This window comes from Heteronotia binoei, chromosome 7, assembly GCF_032191835.1.
Source record: "Heteronotia binoei isolate CCM8104 ecotype False Entrance Well chromosome 7, APGP_CSIRO_Hbin_v1, whole genome shotgun sequence".
Taxonomy (NCBI): Eukaryota; Metazoa; Chordata; class Lepidosauria; order Squamata; family Gekkonidae; genus Heteronotia; species Heteronotia binoei.
The window spans coordinates 46,589,925-46,610,898 of record NC_083229.1 but is presented as its reverse complement, the minus strand read 5'-3'; the positions used below and the strand labels follow the sequence as shown (position 1 = coordinate 46,610,898).

The window sequence follows — 20,974 nt, the reverse complement described above, 5'->3', positions numbered from 1 at the left end:
TATAAAGTGGACAAAGTGTTATCTCCAACTTACTTTCACCCTGGAAAGCTGCTGTTCACTGAGGAACCTTGAGAAGCTTCTAAGGACTCCAAGATGGGAACAGTATGTGGTTGGGCTCACTTCTATGAGTCATCAGTTCTGTAACTGGGCTCACTTCTATGAGTCATCAGTTCTGTAGCCGCCCTGAGCCTGCCCCGGCGGGGGAGGGCGGGATACAAATAAAATTTTACATTACATTACATTTACAACTACAGGTGTGTGGAATTTTTATTTATTGCATTTTATTTACAAAATTTGTATTCTGCATTTCTGCTCCATCAGAGCCACCAAGGTGGCTAATAAATTTGAAAAGTATAAAAACACAGCATAAAGGCAAAAGTAAATTACATGTATAAAAACACAAAACCAACAATTAAAGCAGGGGCCAGGAAAGAGATGTCACTGTTGAAATGCCACATGAAAACAGAAAAGTTTTCGGCCACACTAACGATAGAAAGAGAGGACACAGTGACACAGAGGAATAGGCAGGTGCCTTGGCAAAGGGCTCCCACACAATCCAAATTTGTTGGGTACATTGGTGAGGTCACTTAGGTGCCAAAGTGCAATTTCTGCTCAGTGAATCATGCTAACAGTAGAAGTTCTTTTCAGCCTACATAGGTGCTAGGCAAAAGCAGTTGTTTACTTGGGCCTTTTGTCGAGTTGCCCTTGTACCTTGCCTTTGAGCAGTTTTGCAGTGCTCCATCATTAAGCAAATCTTTAGTCATTAAGCAAATCTGTGATAGTGCTGACATTTTCTTGTTGGAGTTCCTGTCGTATTATTGCAACTTTTTAATTGCCGGTATATTGATGGTTGATTGTTTATTGCCTTTCTGGTTTTAACATTTATTGAGAGCAACATGCTAAAAAGCAAGGTGTACAATACTTTTTTTAAATGCCTGCTGTTGCACAAAACAGCTCTTGCGCTGTGCACCTGGTCTTTGGTCAGGATCGACTCGTCCGAAGCTACAGCGAGGAGGATCGGAAACTTTGACGGTTCTTCTAATGCTTGTTATCTGGATGACCACTTTGGAGGAGCTGGACCTTTCCTCCGATCCAGCAGGACTCCAAATCCTGTGCGCACTTCCTATCTAGGAAAGAAGCGCCAATCAGGCGAGCCAGTCGGGTCTCGGGAGGGGGTGCTGCGGGGCCTCTGGAGGCCGGGTCTCCGGGCGGCCACGTGCGGCGCCTGCAGGGCGCGCTGTGCATAAGAGGGCGCCGCGGGGGCCGCCCGGGCACGCTTGGTCCCTGCAGGCTCTTGGAGAGTCTGGGCGCCTCTTCTGCGGCTTTCGGTGCAGAGCCGGCCGTGCACCTAGCTGCATCTTCACGAGCACTGCCTTCCTCCTCCTCCTCCAGTTAGGGGACTAGCCATGCTGCACTGGGGATACGATGAGGACAACGGTGAGGGGGGAGAGCTCCAGCCGGCTCTCTGGGGAAATAGGGGCGGGAGGGGGGTGCGGGGGTTGGGTGGGCTCTGAGCCCCGACGGGCACAGCTGGGCTGAGTTCGTCCCCTTAGCCCCACTGCCGTGGCCTGCTTGCTTCCCGCCGGGATCCTCGCGCAAGTTGCGAAGCGAGCGGCGAAGCTGCCCAGGCGAGGACAGGCGTAACATTCCCGACTGATGGGGGTCGTCTGAACACTCGCGCCCCGGCTGCCTTCGGGCGCGGAATGTGCCTTCAGCCCCTTCTTCTCCCCACGATCAGATTGTTACGGCTCTTTACACTTCTAAACTTTTAAGAAACTTTCCCCGTGACTGCTTAAACTGTTGGGTGTGGTATTATTTAGAGGGCGGACTCGAAAAGCATCCGAACCCAGCCAAACCAAGATCAGGTTTTCAGATCCGAATTAATTAATCTGCAAATGGCGGGGTTTTTTTGGGGGGGAGGGGGAGGGAGGAATCGATCCTTATGAATCGCAAGATCTGTTAATTTTCCAGACAGGCTTCAAAGGGGGTTTAAGTGGGTTGATTTTAGTGTCTTTTAATAGTTAAGTTCAAGTCCAGACCAGTAGCACCTTCAAAAACCAACAAGATTTTCCGGGGTATAGGTATTCCAGAATGAAATGGGGCTTCTTGGAGCTTTGACTCTAAAAATTGTAGACCCTGAAAATCTTGCTGTTCTCTGGGACTCAACTGTACTTCTACAGACCAACACTGCTACCATCTGAAACTCATGTTAATAGTTATATAGGTTCCTGCTTCTAGGAAATAAAAAGGAACTTGCTTGCTGATCTCTACACTTATCAAGCTAGAAACAGCAGTTACTCTTTGGAAGTATATATTTATTTGGTAAATAAGAGCACCCTTATTGGTTAATATAATTTGATCCCCCCTCTTTTTGTAGTACTGCATTAACGGTTTTATAAGAAATATTAAGTTCTGCTGTATGCTTTTGCTCTCTCTTCCTTTCTCTTACACATGCCCTGGTGTATTCTATGGGACATACTTCTAAGAAAGTGCAAAGGTTTGCAGCCCTAGAGGTTTTCACAAATGACCACTCAAAAGTCTGTTTTGGTTTCCCTCTCATTCCATTGCACACTTGTTACCATAAACATATTTGGCTACAGTTATGAGTTATTAAAATGAGAGGCTAAACTAGTTGAGCACAACACTTTTTAAAAAAAGATTCGGATGTATAGGCATCTGTGGTTGCTAGTTAGTAGCTATAATTGGCTTGCTGGGTAGTAGCTGTGAGTCCCATTGATTTCAGTTCTGTTTCTGCCCGTGTGTATTCTGATCCTTCTAGGACTTTCTGGCCTGAGTGCCCAAACCCCTGCAATATTGGTGTGCTTGCAAACTAAAGTGGAGAAGGGAGAATTGTACCTTGCCCAGTTGTACTGGAAACATACTGAGTCCTTGGGGTGGGGTGGGGGGAATGACAACTGACCCTCTGTGCTGAACAGAATGGTTGGATGTACTGTGGTCTGATCTGGCATACATGGTTGGGAGAGGGGCTGGCTACCCCAGCTCTAGTATTCTCCAGACATGAAAAGAAGGTGAAATTAGAAGTACTACCAGTTGTTCAGTTGTATGGGTGAGAAGCTATGAGTAGGTAGCCACTATGTGCCAACTACAGGAGCATTAAGATGTGTGCAGACTGTCTAGATCAGGGGTGGCCAAACTTGCTTAATGTAGGAGCCACACAAAATAAACGTCAGATGTTTGAGAGCTGCAAGGAAGGAAGGCAAATAGATGGGGAGGTGAGAGGTTGAGTGAAAGCAACGTTAAATGCATTTCCCTAGCATCTGGCTGGCTTGGGTAAGTTATTTAAAGAGGCAAATGCATTCTCCAAGTTGGCTGATTGCGGGGGGTGGGAGAGCTTAAGGAGCCACACAATATGTGTGAAAGAGCCACATGTGGCTCCCGAGCTGCAGTTTGGCTACTCCTGGTCTAGATAGATCAGCTGCCAAGAGACAGCCGTTGCTCTCAGTGTGGATTATTGGTTCTGCTTAATGGGTGCTGATCATGTAGTGGGGACACAGAAAATCTTCGGGAGCATTCAGCAACACTTATAATCTTTTAAATCAGGTGAGGTATTATCTGTTAGATCATAGGGTTAAGAATCCTGATGGCAGAGAAAGAACATATGAACATATGAAGCTGCCTTATACTGAATCAGACCCTCGGTCCATCAAAGTTAGTATTGTCTACTCAGACTGGCAGCAGCTCTCCAGGGTCTCAAGCTGAGGTTTTTCACACTTTTTTGCCTGGACCCTTTTTTGGAGATGCCGGGGATTGAACCTGGGACCTTCTGCTTACCAAGCAGATGCTCTACCACTGAGCCACCATTCCTCCCCGACTTGATGTGACCCAGTTCAACGTGATGTTTGTAGTAACAGTACAAAACTAGAGTTCAGTAGTGCCTTAAGACCAATAACATTTTCCAGGGAATAAACTTTTGTGAGTCTAAGTTCATTTTGTCAAATAACTATGCTGAAAAAGTGTGTTTTAAGGTGCTGCTACACTTAAATTTTGGTATGACTCAGTAAATCTATCTTTGTGGGTTAGATATTTATATATCTGTCCTCCCACTCCTTGGTGTAATATGTCCCCCTCACTCTTTAAGTACCTCCTTCTATGCCATTGCCTGCAGATGCTTGCACTTTACCATGCTAGGCCGATGGAGTTCTGAGTTTGGATATGTTGAGAAATACTTTCCAGGAGCCACTAATCATCTCCTTCAGATTGCCACCTCTTACTTCCATGTACGCAGCATTTGCAGTAGGTTAAAGATGCCCGGGTCTAATCTTGATGCAACAGCAGGATGGATGACGGCTGCTTAGCAAGCTGTGCATCGAAGATAAACACCTAACTCTGATCTGCTATGTTATGGAGGATATCTCCTTTGCCAACTCAATAGCTGGGTAGCTAACATCATGATCTACATTCAGCTCTGACATCTGTATTCTTACCAGTTGCCCCAGGAGGGCCATATGTCCTCTTTTATTTTATTTTTTATTTGGAATAATAGATTATAATAGTAGACTGTAATGTAACGTAATTAATAGCAGAATGTAATGCAATTTGGAATGGTAGATGGAATAGTATTTCTCTGCTATGGGAACAAGGCAGATAAATTTACACAGCCAGTTACCCTGCTTCAAAGAAGATGATACTGTAAGGTCACCTCCATACTTGAGAGGAGATAGATGGAAAGTAATGTCAGGGTCTCAATTAATTGCTCTCAGCATTCCACAATTAAGGATACAATAGCCTCCAATTTAGACATATTTATTTACCTCACTATGTCCCCCCCCCACCAACTGAACCAAAACAAATGGTAACGGTATAAACTGAGCTTGTTATTCCTGAACCTGATAAACATCTTTATTGTGTTACATGTTAATTTTCTGCTCACCCTCTGCCTATATGTATAGACTGGTAAATTTCATTTCATTATATCTGAGAAAGTGTGCATGCATGTGAAAACTGATACCTTAAATAAAACTTTGTTGGTTTTAAAGGTGCCACTGGATTCAAACTTTTTCATGATGTACAGACTGTTTTGTTACTCTGCTGGTATGTAGCATTCTCATGTGCCAACAGGGATGTTAATTTGCCTCGTTGCAAGCAGAATTCACCCAGTGTGGGAAACCTGCTTTTAGTATGTCTAGTGAGTGCCTCAGGCCTCTATGGGGCTGTGACTTGTTACTTTTTGATGACTTGGCACTATTTCAGAGAGATGATATCAGAAAGAGTTTTGAACTGATAAATCTGTTTTATATAATTAGGATGGCCTTGATCAATTCAAGAGAAGGTGGCTTTCTCAGGATAACAGTAAACTCATATAGATAATTGTCTCATCACCCATTCTACTACCCAGAAGATGGTTTGTTGCCATCTTCTGGGTATGAACAAGGGTCACTGAGAGTGTGTGTGTGTTGGGGGGGCAGTATTTGTGAATTTTCTGCAGGGTGTTGGACTAGATCACCCTGGAAGTCCCTTCCAAGTCTATGATTCTACCTACTTGTATCTGATGTGTATTAAAATAATCTTTACCATTTGGCAGGGAGACACAGGACACAGAGAAGAATAGTTATTATACTGTTCTTGAATCACAAAGTTTTGGACAGTATAATCCACAAACTACTTAAATCAGCAAATTTGCCTTTAAGAATTCCTTCCTTGTCTTCACTGTAAATAAAGTAATTTAAATTCAGTAAATTGGAACCAATTTATTAGTTGTACATTTGATGGTGTGAGACAGCTTCATAGGGTTTGGAACATTATTTGGTAAATTATTTCCTGGTGTTGGGTGTAGGCCATAACAGATTTAATAAATGAGGTATTTAAGTCCTATATATGCCTTTCTATAACTGACACATTTTAGGTCAATAATTTGTGTGGTATAAAGTTCTTTTGTCAAGGAAATCTTGGTGGGACAAAGCTGTGGTTGATGACAGAACAATCTGCCAGTTCCAAATAATGATAGAAGGTGCTGTTGTTGTACTCCCCCCCCTCCCGGCCGCCAATTAAAGACACAGATGACATTCACCATTTACACGAGAGCTGGTATGACAAAATGGCAGACAGTCGTCAAGGCATAGGTGTCTTTATCAGCAAGTTTAGCAAGCCTTCTATTTGCAATAATAACAATTCATGAGATAACAGTTTCGACAATTTAAAACATGCAATATAAATATTTTGTGTGATGATTTTCTTCACAATGTCAGATGGTTAATAAAATTTATTCTGGCAAAGATGTCAGATTGGTTAGTGTCAGGTTAGGAAAACCTCCTCTGCAATGAAACTCTGGTTGACTTTGAGCTGGTTATGCACTCTCTCTCCCTAACCCCACTTCCAGTGGCTGTTGTAAGGATAAAATAGAGGAGGATAAAACAACGTTGTAAGCTGCTTTGGGTCTCCATTTGGGGAGAAAGGTGAGGTATAAATATCTAAATAAATCATATCACCTTAGATTTGGAAGGAACCAGTGATCTTCCATGCTACCTCCCCACTCCCCCTTCTAGTTAGGAATGCAGGATTTTATACCAAGCAGTTTCTTGGACAACTGCTGTTAATCGAAAAGTAATTATTCATAAATATCATGCTGTTTAATACCACAGGACTGTAGCTATTTAAAAAAAACACTTCCATCCCTCAAACAATCTGTAATATTTTGGACAGTGAGGCATGAGGGAAAGAAACGTTGGCATTAGAATCTATAGCGATGATTAAACTGAAGTGGAGATTCCTTGCAATCTGTTGGGAATGCTGGGATTGAATCAGAGTCTTGCTTTGCCCACTGGTAGGATCATTGGGGAAATTACCCACCAAGTACGGAGGTTTAGTAGACTGTTGGCCGACTTTAGTGGTGTTAGGAAGCAAGATGTGCATTGGAGAATTAGGAGTTTCACTGGTACTGTTGCTGGTAACAAAAGAGATGACTCACCTTATAATAAATACATTTTGCACAGAAAAGGATATCTTTGTTCACTGTAAAGCCATGCCAACAATCTCAGCTGGTATTTTTGTTATTTGGCTTTTTGTATTATAAACTGTTGTGCAAGACTGGAAAAATTCCAAGTGCTTGTTTCCAAAGCACCTAAATATATAGTGGTAGCACTCGTGGATGCAGCCACAGATGTAGGTGGCTTAACAGATACCCCTCTCCCCAAGAACCCTGGGAATTGTAATCCTGTGAGGTAGAGTAGAGGTTTAACACAGACAGCTCTGTGAGAAGAAGGCCCCAGGACTAGGTTCAGTTCCTAACCATAGTCAAAAGGAACAGATAGCAGGTGATGCAAAAATCTTCTGCCCAAAATACTTGTGAGTCATTTCCAGTCAGACCAAACCTTGGCAGACTCAGTGTAAGGTACTGAAGAACCAAGACTTGGCACTAGCCTTTAAAAAAAACCATGACAGTGCTACTTCCAGTTAGTAACATGGGGAAGGCCCAGCTCTGAGTCCCCACCTGAAATCAAACCTAATTACCTGGGTCCAGTTGCTTACCTTGGCTGTTGCAGGATTAGGATATTAAAGCATGATTTGATGAAAATGATACTGAATTAGAATGAAGCATTTTAGAGTGGGAATTACGCATTAATCAGCTGGTGGATGAATGTTCTCTGAATCTGTTGCATGTGTGTCAATTGCAGGTGCCTGCTGCATTCCTAATGACCAGAATGCCTGGAAGTAGGCAGAAAATGATCAACCTAGTGTTCTAACCCTCATCTTTGGGTATTTAATGCATTAGAATTAAGATTTGCTTGAGTAAAGATCTATCCAATAGCTCAGCAAAGACAACCGGATGGTGTGGTTTGCATCTCTTTCAATCCGGCTGTTTCTTTTTTTTAATTATCTGAATACTATTTTTTAAAGAAATAAGAAACTTTTTTTTAAGAAATAAGAAAATCAAGGTAGGTTCTTGTGGTTACTTTCTTATATGACAATTCCTTTGTTATTCTGACTGTTTGGAATATATTTTAATGAACAATTTTTCTACTGAATATATTTTAGGACCTTCTCACTGGAAGGAAGTTTTCCCCATTGCTAATGGAAACCGTCAATCTCCTATTGATATCCGAACTCAGGACACGAAATATGACCCCACTCTGCGTCCTCTCAGGCCTAACTATGATCCTGCTTCTGCTAAAGTCATTCTTAACAATGGACACTCCACTAGTGTAGAATTTGATGACACTGAAAACAAATCAGGTTTGTTTTATGGCAGATTTAATGTCACATGCACTCCAGTCTTTTCTTTTGGAAGCCATTTTTATGGACCCACGTGGCTGCTGACAATCTTGCAGTGCTGTCTTAAAAATAGTTCTACCCACAGGTCCACCCTTCTTTTGGCTACAGTTGACTTAGTCTTATTGGAGGTGGCAGTGCATCCCATGATGAGCAACAGAAATGTTCTTTCTCTTGGCTTTAGTAATCACTATTAGAGGGTACTTTTGTGGAGGATCTGTGGCTCATTGGTAAAAGACATGCTTTGCCTTCTGTTGGTCCCAGATTCAGAATCTGGTGGTATCTGCTTAAGTGATTTCAGGAGTCTTGCCTCAGAGCTGCTGCCAGCCAGAATAGATAATTCTGAAGAAGATGGACCAGCGATCTGATTTGGTGTGAAGCAGAGTTATATTTTTATGGCCATGCCCATAGCATTCTAAACTTCAGTTATTTAAAAATATTGGAGTTCAGAAATGCTGTCTTTGTTTTACTTGAATCTGACTCAGGCTTTTTCAACTGCAGACAGCTGAACTGCTTCCCAAAACCCATGCTGCAGCTGGATTATATTCATTTTTCAAGCACAGAAGCTGCCTCTGAAGCATAGTTATAAGCTTTGTTCTTTGTATTAGATCTAGTTTCCTGTGAACAGTTCAAATTTCTTCATTCCTTTTTGTCTGTGCTTATTGATTGATGAATGTCCCAGATCTAAGTTCATTTTCCCCAAATCAGATGATTAAAATAAACAATGAAACAGAAAGTCAAGTGATTCCTTTACACTTGTTAACAGCCCACTGCCTTGTTTTATACAGTTTTGCAAATTCAAAGATTGGTGGGAACAGGTCTCTAGAAATGTTTCTGTACTTCAAAATGCTTTCTTTTTCATAGCAGTCAGGCAATTCTGCTTGTACAGGAAGTTCCAATGGAATTTTTAGGTGAGAAAAACATTCCTATAAGCAAAACTGGATCCATCATCCACACTCTCCCACAGAGGTAAAACCAGGGCTGCATTGGGATCAGTCTTCCCTCTAAGCTGAATTAGTGTGGGCTAACTCACAATTTTTTAGCTTCCGGCTCACACATTTTTGTCTTAGCACAGGAACGATGGCCCCAGAGCAAACTAATTTATGCAGTAGCTAAATTGCTCACTGACAACTTTAATGCCAGTAGCTCACAGAGACTCCACAGCTTAGAGGGAGTATTGGTTCGGATGCTGAAACAGCGGGGGAAAGATGAGTCAAGGGGCCCTTCCAGTGCTGTTAGCATCACAGGGACCAGCTGGCTCTGTTAATTTGTGATCACTAGTGGTCCTCTGGAGCAGCAGTGGCCCATTGTGATGTACTCTAAACTTACAATTCTCTCCTAAGCCAAGCATCTTTATAAATCCATTGATATCAGTAGCTTAAAGGGGTATAACTTGGTTTAGGATGGCACTACTAGAAGGTCATTCTGTCCATGTCAGGCTAATACCCAACTGAAGTCTGGCTGTGACTTGTTGCCATCTCATGTGTTTTCCTGCTGAACATTCTATGCCACTTCATAGTGATCGTGGTTCTATCTAGCTCGGGACTGATTGCTCTGTCTGGCAGCAGCAAACTGAGCCTTCTGCTTCAGAGAAAGGCTACTCAGAATAGAGGAAAGCACCACCATTAGTGGAACAGATCTGTGTTCTGCTAATCCTATATCAAATTATCAGCCTTCTCCACTGAGTCTCAGCCACTCCCACTTGGTTACCTTTTGTTTCTAAACTAAAGAAGATCTTGGTGGCAAAAGTTATCATTCCAAGCATCATCATCTGATTTTGAACAGCACTACTTTTTTGATTTTTAACAAGCAACATAAAATAAATTGACACTCTAGCCATTACCATTTGCACTGGTATGTTTTACTATGGAATGGATATAGAATGGAATAAATTCACTAGTCTCTTTTTGCTTTGAATTGCAACATATTTGTGTTTCATAAAATATAAGGAAACACTCAAACGAATGTTCCCAACATTCTAACAGTGCCAATTTACATTTTATATTTACAGTGCTGAGTGGGGGTTCACTCACTGGAAACTATAGGCTGCGCCAAATTCATTTCCATTGGGGCCCCAGTGATGACTTTGGCTCTGAGCATGCAGTGGATGGAACAAAATTCGCAGCAGAGGTAAAGCATTACAGTGAACTGTATAAAAGTAGTTGTGATTCACTTTGCACTCCTGAAACCACTTTTGGACAGTCCCGTTTAAAAACTGTCAAAGGGATTTCAGCACCAAGTTATTTTTCATTTGCAATATAAATCTCATTGCTATTCACTAGCATTGCAAAGTGTGCCAATCTGATTAATTAATCCTTGAATTTGGCTATTTCTGGGGAAATAGGTATGTAGGTTATGTGGCGTTCCCAGCTATGTTACCATTTTGTCTTTTAATTTTTGTGAATTGCACCATTAAGCATCTAGCAAATTACATTGTTCAGTGTGGGCTACATCATGCAACAGATATGGTTGCCACATGTCATGTAATGATCACTGTAATGTTTGAAGGAAGACATATGACCGAAAACTCATGGGGAGCCACACTTGGTTAAGATTTCCAGCGCATGGCCATGCATATTTGGATAGCTGTCTTCCTTCTGTGTTCCAGTGTTCAGTTCATGGACATGTAGGAAACAGGAAATTTCTTCTATTCATTGTATGGTTGCCCTGAACTGGACAGTTATTTTGTATTTTAAGTTCAGTGCTGAATGCCACATGAAATATTACATTTAATATTTAATAATGCCTTTTGTTCTAAAGCAGTTATCACATGTGGGGAAAATGTAACAAGTATTCTTATGAAGAACTTAGGCTGTAAGTCTATATGGGCATGATCTGGTCCACTGTAAAAATAGCAGGTGGATGCTCAATAGAGATTGTTTTCCCCTTTTCTCCTAACCATCTGTAGAAATTAACATGCATGCTGGCAATACTGCAAGCACTTGTTAGGGGGAAGGGGAGAACTGTGTGAGACTTCCGTATCCATATATCAGTGGAGATGTGGAAATTATGCACAGGCATTCAATTCATTGTAATTATCTTTCACCTTACCTGCTGCTGCATATCGGCAAAGGGAAGGAAGAAAACAAGGACCAGATAATCCTGTGAGAATCTTCTGTGCACAGGCATTGCACCTGCAGTGGACTAGATCTTGCCGTTTATATATTGTACAGTTCATGTACTCAAGATAGAGAGAAGTCTCCCCCCCCAATAAAAACGCCTTGCAGAAAACATTCAGTAGCTTTTGCTATATATTCTTTAATTCAGGGATAAAGTAATTTCTTTGGGATGTATATTGATCTATGTGTGGAGATTTGCACCAATATCCAGACTGCATGCTGATCTGAGCTGAGTGTTGGCTGCTCTATGTGTGCCCAAATTGACTTTTTTAGTTATAACAAAAGAGGAAGCACCTACCAGCAGGAAAGTTTCAGGAGTGGATTCAAGCTTCCGTAGCCTAATTATTCTCTAGGTTGGGATTTTTGTCAGTATTCTTAAGTCTTTTTGACAGTCTGTTTCAATATTGTTTTTATATTGAAAGGGGATGTCAAAATTCTAATGTAGTTTGCAAAACCCAGTATTCAAAATTTCAGATGCAACTATAAGCATGTTGATTTTCGCCCTTACAAATGTAAATGGATTTCAGTTAATGTATAGGATGACACCTTTCTATCATCATGTGGAAGAAAGTAATTTTGAAATGGGTGATAGCAACTTTAATGCAAGCACTGAAGACTGACAGAAAAGTAGTTTCCTTAGTAAAACAGAGAAAACTGGGGGGGGGGGGGGGGGAATGACTAAAATCAATGGGGGAAAATTAGTTTGGGGGCAAATGACATTTGCAGTGTTTAAAGACTTATGTTTTCCACAGGAACCAGGTGAGATGGAATAAAACGAATTAATAAGAGGTGCTTAGAAAGCAGTGTTTTCCAAACATATTTTATAGCTGGAAAGCATAAGGTACATCTAAGAAACCAAGTGGAAGGAGAAAATGTCAAGGAATTTCTAGTCAGTTTAAAAAGGTTTCCCACTGCTGGTTATAAACATCTTCAAGAATCCACTAGAAACCATTCTGATTTTTGGAAAAAGGATCCTAAGCATTGAGAGAATATGAGGCTCACCACAGTGTATATAGAGGGAGAACCTTCTGAAGGATCAGTGGATAGGTGGAAGTTTGTAGTTTGTAGTTCCATGAAGAAAAAGGCTCTTTGGCTCAACAATGCACCTCTGCCAAATTGGCACATGCAAGAAGAAAGAGCTACTCTGCAGTCAAAGAAAACAACGTGGTTCCCCTGGCAGATGATCTCAACAGACCATTGGATCCAAGGTCCCATTAGGCTGGGACACCTTATCCACTGGACCCAGGTCTCTCCAACAGGCTGTGGTACAGGAGTGCCGATGATGATGCACACAAGAAACAGGCCTTAACAGATTTCTCCAACAAGCTGTGGTGCCGAAGTGGTGGTAAGACAAGATACATACATCCTTTAAAAGAGAAGCCACAAGCCATTGGGAATGGGCCTGCCCCACAATGTTTCGGAGCTCTGTCATTTAGCAGAATGACAGAGGAGGAAGTGTGGCTTGTTTTATTCGGTTCCTTTCTTGTTTGTTGTTTTCCATTAATCTGCAATAAAAGCCATTCCTACCAAAAGCATTGGTTAATAATTTTTTTAAAAGTCAGTTTGAGTGTGGACACCTTAAGTTTTAGAATGCAGAGTGGTTTCATGAACTGGCAGTCAGAACTTTTATATCCAACTCATAATAATTTTACACTTACCTAGCAACCTTCCTGCAAGGACATAAGCCCTCAATCCAGCCTGTATATCTGAGGATTCCTGTCAAGGGGACAATGGGGGTGGGCCATGACCTAGTGGGAGGGATAAGCATACCATTTCAACATGGCCAATACTAGAACTGTCTAGAATGGATCTTCAGAACTTTGGACCAACGTGCATGGAGCTTCCAAAGGACTTCCTACGTGAAGATGGCTTTGAGCTGCTTGTAAACAGAAGTTAAACTGGCCCCAAATACACCTCATCATATGTTACAGAGGGCTGTTTGTATTCAGTATGGTGATGATTGATAGTACTTGTGATCTTTCTTTTAAGCTTCATGTGGTCCATTGGAATGCAGAAAAATACTCCAGTTTCGTTGAGGCTGCTCGCCAGCCAGATGGATTAGCAGTCATGGCTGTTTTCTTAAAGGTAAGAACAATTATTCCTTCATTTTCTGAAAATTTACAGCAAATGTAGGAAGCTCTGAGGATGTAACTACAGGATATGCACAACATGTGTTGGGTCACAGGTGCTTGATCAGACTCGGAGTTAGATTTACCCCTGAGGGATTCAGTTTAAAAAGCATTTGTTCGCTTAGCACTGATGGAGTGCTGCAGTGCAGAAGAAGAAGCTTCTGGTTTCCCTCTCACCCTGTTTTCACTAGTAGGGTGGGTTTTTTTACCCATTTCCTTATGGCTCCATGGGTCCTAGGAAGAACATGTACAGACAGAGAATAGGTGAGGAATCCTTCCCACCACCACTCTTTCTGAAGAAGGAAGAACATGTACAGACAGAGAATAGGTGAGGAATCCTTCCCACCACCACTCTTTCTGAAGAAGACCACAGATTTATACCCTGCCCTTCTCAGAGCGGCTTACAATCTCCTGTATCTTCTTCCCCCAGACACCCTGTGAGGTAGATGGGGCTGAGAGAGCTCCCTTTCAAAGACAATTCCTGTGAGCGCTATGGCTGACCCAAGGCCATTCCAGCAGCTGTAAGTGAAGGAGTGGGGAATCGAACCCAGCTCTCCCAGATAAGACTCCACACGCTTAACCACTACACCAGACTGGTTCTCTGCTGGCTAAAGCAGGGTGGGAAAGAAACAAAAAACTCTTTACCCCACCTCGTAGCAATAAGCAAACAAGCATTTTTAAAGGTCAGTTCTCCCAGTGTACATCTGACCATGAGTGCCAGTCATGTACCTATGACCTGATACATGTCAAGCATATTGGGTAGTTACATCCTGCACAGCTACTCTTTGTGAATTCAGTGATAATAAAAAAACTGAAACATGTTAAGGAACAGGCTAATTAACATGTAGCAAGTATTTCTGTACTTGTTTGTTTAATTAACTGGAAAAAAAATAATATTTACTGATAAAAAAAAATCTCCAGCACCCCTCCTGTATTTCTAGTTTCTGTGGCATATGGAAGAAACCCCCCCCCCCCGCCTTATTTCTAATGAGGAGGAAAATGGCTTGAACATCTTCTGTTCCCCAAGAACATCCTGAGAGGCATTTACTTGGCACTTCTTTTTGTGCCTTCTGAAGTAAGATCTGCTCAAGGCAGGACTTTCTCAGTGAAAATACCACAATGAGGGAATAATCTTTGCAAGCAGACTCAACATTTAATAATATCTTTGTATATTTTGCAGTGACCTTATCATTTCCTAGATATACATTTTTCAAACTGCACTCTTTTTAGCTTATGTGCTGCAATCCTTTTAAAGCCATTACTTCCATTGTTTATATATTTTATATATATGTATTTTACATGATTATTCAACACAGAGCATTTTGACAAGAATAAATGAAATAAATTTTTAAAAATTAAAAGTTAACCTTGAGCAAAGCCAGTCATTTAACATCTTTTGTCTTTCCAGGTGGGTGAGTGTAACTCACAGCTGAAGAAAATCACAGACCTTTTAGATGCAATTAAAGTTAAGGTAATTCTGATCTTCATTAACGTGTGTGTCCAGCCATCTCATTGTAGGTTGCTGCCCAAATCTGAGTGTAGGTTTCCCTGATGTGCAATTGAAAGCCTCCCTGATCCTGAACTACTACCCTGTTCATTCCCATGATGGAATTAGATGTATGTGCACAGCCCTTGGCATGCTCTACATGCAACAAATGGATCTGGATGTTTGTTTAAGTCAAAATTAGACCTGCTGCTCTATATGTTATAGTTGAAGTGACTTGCATTAAAATTAGTATCAGTTACAAAATTAATGCAAACAAAAACCAGCCGGTGGAATGTAGCATAGATAGAGTGGTGTATAACAGCAAGGAATAAAATGAAAAATAACAGATAAAACATTCATGGCAGTGGTAGTTCCACAAGGCATCTCTTGTGGGGGGCATGCTGCCCAGTCCAGAATTCAGAAGAGAGGGTTGAGTTTGTGAGGATCGCCATCAATGTTCCCTCTAAGATGCAGAGTCTTCTGAGCAAAAATTCTACTTTGGGAGCTACTGGCATTAACGTTGTGAGTTACTGGCATCAAAGTTGTAAGCTATTGCACAAATTAGTGTGCTCTGGGGTCATCCTGAGCTCAGACAAAAATGTGTGAGCTGGAAGCTTAAAATCTGTGAGCTAGCTCATGCTAACTTACCTTAGAGTTACCTCACTGGTCGCCATGCTTTAAATAAAGCATGGGGAACAAGAGGGGGAAAAATGTTGGGTGCTTTGACTCATGGAGGGCAGGGTGGGTGGAGGGCAGTGAGATGGAGGCCATTGTTCCTTCCTAACATCAGTCCATTGCCCTCGGCCAACACTTCCCGTCACATTGTTGTATAGTTGTTCATGAGCAATATAGAACAACTTCTGCCCTAAAAGAGTTTTACAAGGGCTGTTCCCAATCATATAAATACAGAAAGAAGCCTGGGCAAATAATGACTGGTTTTGAAAAGATAGCAGACCACAGGGACAGGCTTTCCACAGCCACCGAAAAAGCCTTGTCTTTGATTACCAGTCACCCTTTCATTTCATTTTATTCGATTTATATCCCGCCCTCACCACCGAGGCGGCTCAGGGTGGCTTTTGGTCTTGTAGATCTAGGTGTTAAAGGTGCAAGTTCAGGTTCGCCCTCCCAAGCTGCTATAACCTGGTGCTATTGTCAGCTGTCTCCAAATAATCAGTTTTATCTTATCATGACCATACTTATCTTGCATGTCTTGTCTCATCTGGAAATGAATAGGTGCTGAAAGGAAAGGATAATTCAGGACCAGCAGGGTGCAGAGGATGATAAATAGCATTATCGCTTCAGGAGAGAAAGTGTAAGCTAGAGACAGGGTATTTGCTGTCTCAGTGGTTTTGTTCTCCAGGAGCCCCTTCACAGTGCAAGTAATTCAACTTGTAAGGATGCTGTGAAAGCAGTTAATACGCTGGCATTAACAAATATCAGAAAGGATGCAGAAGGCTACCTTTTATCTGCCTCATTGCATTGGAAGGATAGTGTTTAAATGAAGAAAAAAGAAGCAGATAGCAGTGTCAATAAGAGAGTAAGTTGAGTCTCTCAGCATATGTCTCTTCCTTGCTTTAGGGTAAGCAGCGCACGTTCACCAACTTTGACCCCTCCTGTTTGCTCCCTCGTTCCCTGGACTACTGGACTTATCTTGGGTCTCTCACTGTTCCTCCTCTTCTTGAAAGTGTCATCTGGATTGTTCTCAGAGAGCCTATAAACATTTGCTCTGAACAGGTATATTTGACTACTTCTGCCTGCTCAAATAATACCACAAATCTTTATTTTTGGACAGTCATTAGAATGTGTGTTATCCTATTTAGATCATTATTAGGGGAAATATAGTCACTACCGTCTTTTTAAAAATCCAGCAGTTCCAGGAGCTCAGGACAGCATATAAGGCTGACTTTCATATTTTATCCTCACAGTAACTGTGATTTAGCTTAGGTTGTGAGTGTGTGATGGGCAGGACCGGATCTGCATGTTTTTTGAGGGGGGGGGGGTCAAAATTAAAAAATGATGCCTCCTTATGGGCCATTCTGTCTTATGGTCCCATAGAATACAATGGACTCCATACCCAATTTGGCACCCCCACCCCTTCATCGGCGCCTAGGGCAAGCACATCCCTCTGCCCCCCCCCCCTTAGATCCGGGCCTGGTGATGGGCCCAAGATCACCTAGCAAACTTCCATGGCAGAGGGAGGATTTTTTATTTTATGTATTTTTTTAACCTGTAGATTTTTGGGATATCTAGCTAATATAGCAGAGTTTTGCCTTGTCATAGAAGCATGATACTGACTGCAGTAAATAAATCTCCCAAGAAGAATATTGCAAAAAAGAAAGAAAGAAATAACTTAAATTTTTACATTTATTTAAGTAGATCCAGTTCACATTCAGGTTGCAGTCAAAAGAAGACAAAGAAGTCTAATCCAAAGAGTACTTCCCCTGTGACAAGTGGCCAGATAATCTAGTATCATGTGTATGGGAGTATGAGGGCATTGTATCTACAGGAGAGACTGGCAGAGATATGTGTCTCCATGTAAAGCCATGTGCAGAGTGTGAGAGGACAAAGAAAGACAGGAGAGGTCAGAGAGTAGCTCACAGGTTAAGACAAAGCATCTCATTTAACAACTAAACACACTTGGAGTGATGTTGTGCCCCTCAGTGTCCAGGCATGCTGACTCCCTTACTCCAGCAGGTCTCCCAGTTCCAAGTCTGATATTCTAATCCTGGGGTTCCCAATTTATTGGAACCTGGCCTATGAGCAGACCGCTGGTGGCAGCCACAAATCAAGAACATTTTAGAGTAGGAAGGAAATGTTAGGAGTGGACTAGGTTGAAAGTCCAGGGTCATGTTTTTCAAATTGTAATCTGCTTCAGGACATTTATCTGTGTGATCACATCCCAAGAGATTACAAGCCTCTTTTGTGGATCTCTTAAATTAGAATCAGGCCCACCTTTTCTCAGGGGCCATTGTCAGTTTTCCTTGTAAGAATGAATGACACCTATTTCTCACCTATGTGAGAGAGTAAACGTGTGCTCAGGAGATATCATGAGAGCTGCACCTGATAGACTAGGTGTTAAAAATTCAATCTGTGTGGGTCACTTCCTGTCTTCTGTTTCTTGGCTGCTCTAAAGCATGATAATGTGTTGGGTACTAGATTGTAGAGGTGGATTTTTTTGTAGTGTGTACCTCGTAATTAATAGAATTGCAGAAAACAATGGAGGAATTAGTGCTGCTGTTTAGTTGTTTTCTGTTTGTATGTTCCATGTATATAAAAAGCATGATACATTTTCAAAATGTGGCTGAAAAAGAAAATTCTGAGCTGGAATGAGGTTTAAAGTGACAGAATTGCCATTACATCATGTAATGCACAAATGAAGTTTTCATGATAATTTCTTATTAACTTCATATGAGGCACTTTCTCTAAATGTACTATCTCACACATGCAGGAGCTCCATTCATATATGGCACTGTGCAAAAAGCACTATACTGGGATGATGCTTTAGTGAGAAGGGGGAACTATCTGCAAAATTCCAGGCTGGGTTTTGGCATTAGGTATGTCCTTTCTTCTGCTGAGTTGTACTTGTTTCCATTCACAGCTGGCAAAATTCCGCAGCATCCTTTGTACTGGTGATGGAGAAGTCGCCTGCCGCATGCTGAAAAATTTTAGACCCCCACAGCCTCTAAGGGGCCGGGAAGTGAGAAGAAACTAAAGGAGGAGCAAAAGCAAAGATGATCCATTATAACTGAGGCATTCTTTAGGAAGGCTATCTTATGTTGTTTTGTGGGGGGTTTTGTGAGTGATTTTAAAGATCAAGATACCTTATACTTTAGGACATGAGTCAGCCAATATTATTGTCAGTTGTATTTTTTTGCTGGCAGTGATTTAAGCATGTGCTTAATTTTCCCACTGAAAACAATAGGACTATAAATTCTGGATTGTGCCATAAGTTTTAACAGATAAGTAGTATTTTAGCTCAGGTGTTTTAATGAATAGGTACTATTTTATTGCTGTTGAGCTATGGCAGGCACATATTACATATTACAAAAAACAGAGTTTGAATTATGCACAATAAAGTTAGGTACTATTGCACTGTAATTTATTAAGATATAGTCCTTTGAGCAAAATGGAGTTCAGAGTTATAGCACTTGAGCCAGTGTTCTGTTCTGTGGCCTTAATGAATGCATCGTAGGATTCAAGTATGGTGGTGATTGGCTAAAAGTCAATTGGAAATGGTTTAGAAGGACAGAGTTAAGTGATCCCTTTCAGTCCTTTCCATCTTCTTGTGAGTCCAAGTGGCTTTTCCCAAAGACCTTTGGGAGTTGCAGATTAAACTTTCTCTACTGGTGCCCTGAGGCATCTCTTTTGACTCTGTATTTGAGGGAAAGTAAATAAGATGTTCCTAAATATCTTCCATTGTCTGTAGCTAAGTATTATGTATGTTTTAAATATGGTAAAGATAGTTAAAAGCCCTCAAAGTTTATCCTTTTTGCCCCACTTGTAGGGGAGCCTCATTTTTGTTTTAATCACCAACTGCCATCAGAATAGTTTGAACAAAGTCTTGAAGGCGCAGCGGCACCCAGTGGCTGCAACTGTACTTTGCAGTCAGAAATTGGGCAGTGAGCAAGATTTGTTCTCAGATTTTCAGTAACAGAACAGAGGCCTCAAACAAGAGGCCTCAAACAGGAGACATGTGGATGCTTTTGACACAGATATCCCCTGCATTTCCCCAGTAACATGTAGCTGGAAACAAAACACACACACACACATCGTGGAACTATTATGTTAGTTGTTACCCATTCCCTGTAAATGCCAGTCATTGAAGTGGGAGGAGATTATTCTTCAATGAGGATCAGTGTTTGGGATTTATTTTTCAGCTACGCATACTGAGGAGATACAGGGAGTGGTATCCATACGTTTTCCTCTTAATTTGTAGTTTGGACATGAGAATAGGCCTGATTGAATGTTGGCAAGGTAGAATTGTGTATATTCTGCTGAGTACATAGAACAGACATGGAAATAATATGGAATGATGGAGATGATGGTTGGATGTGGCATGTCTTTTTTTTCTCTCCTACACCCCCTTTCCCTCCCTTTAACATGGAATTGTACCTATTATTTAAGTTTTGTCTGATAAGCTTGTGTGGTGTCAGAGACCAAATGTTTCCTGTAATTACTTTGAAGGATTAAGAATTGTTGCCTCAGAAGAGGAAGCAGTAAGGTTTGAGTTGAGCTGATGGATGTTCTCATATTAGAAATGCAGGAATGGGGAGCTATGTTCTAATTTATTAGCAATAAATTTAAAAAATATATTCTGTAATGTTATATTTATGTGTTAAAGTCAATAAAAACAAATTTTCTGAATGGTTGTGCTTTGGATGTGACAAAAATGCTTATTGGTGTGGTTGGAGAATTTCTTTATTCAGTGGTTTGTTGGCTCTTAAATATGCAGTAGATGGAAACATATTGGCCTTGGCACTCGTAACCAAAAAACAACTCCTTTGGAAGTCAGTTCTGTTGGCTGAGCGGAACCAATTGCTAAGCAGCTGCAGTGTTCAAAAACTTGACATCTTAGTATTGCAGGCAAGTACCTAAAGCTATAAAATATTTACAAGTTGGCCATTAAAGTGTCAAGATTTAAAGTGTGAAAATTTTATTGGCACGCACTGGAAATTTAAACTATAATCAAAACTCAAATACTGGCCAAAACCCTTCATAGAAAATTTATAGTTTATTTTGAAAATAAAAATTTTGTGAGTCACCTAAAGTACAGCAACTTAAATATATGAGCATTATTGTACAGATGTGCTGGTTCCCATGGATTATTCTGAACTGATGAAAAAGAAATAGATACAGTATAATAAGCAAAATGAACAGATTCTGATAATAATTGCAACGTTCCAATGGGTAGCTTGATTAGCATGTTCCTTTTAGCCTCTCCTAACCAGCAGATGTCACTGCAAGCAAAGTAATATTCAGCATACAGGAAATTTTGTGAAACTAATTGTTAACAC

The 20,974-nt window shown here is 41.2% G+C and overlaps 1 protein-coding gene across 1 annotated transcript; it reads left to right on the top strand.

Annotated features, from left to right (window-relative positions):
• The first annotated feature begins 1,274 nt into the window (after positions 1-1,274).
• Positions 1,275-20,324, top strand: LOC132575101 (carbonic anhydrase 13-like). The gene is made up of 7 exons (XM_060243549.1): positions 1,275-1,437; positions 7,993-8,190; positions 10,238-10,356; positions 13,335-13,430; positions 14,883-14,945; positions 16,539-16,694; positions 18,559-20,324. The coding sequence occupies exons 1-7, from the start codon at positions 1,407-1,409 to the stop codon at positions 18,670-18,672; spliced, it is 777 nt and encodes a 258-aa protein (XP_060099532.1). The 5' UTR covers positions 1,275-1,406; the 3' UTR covers positions 18,673-20,324.
• The last annotated feature ends 650 nt before the right edge of the window (positions 20,325-20,974 follow it).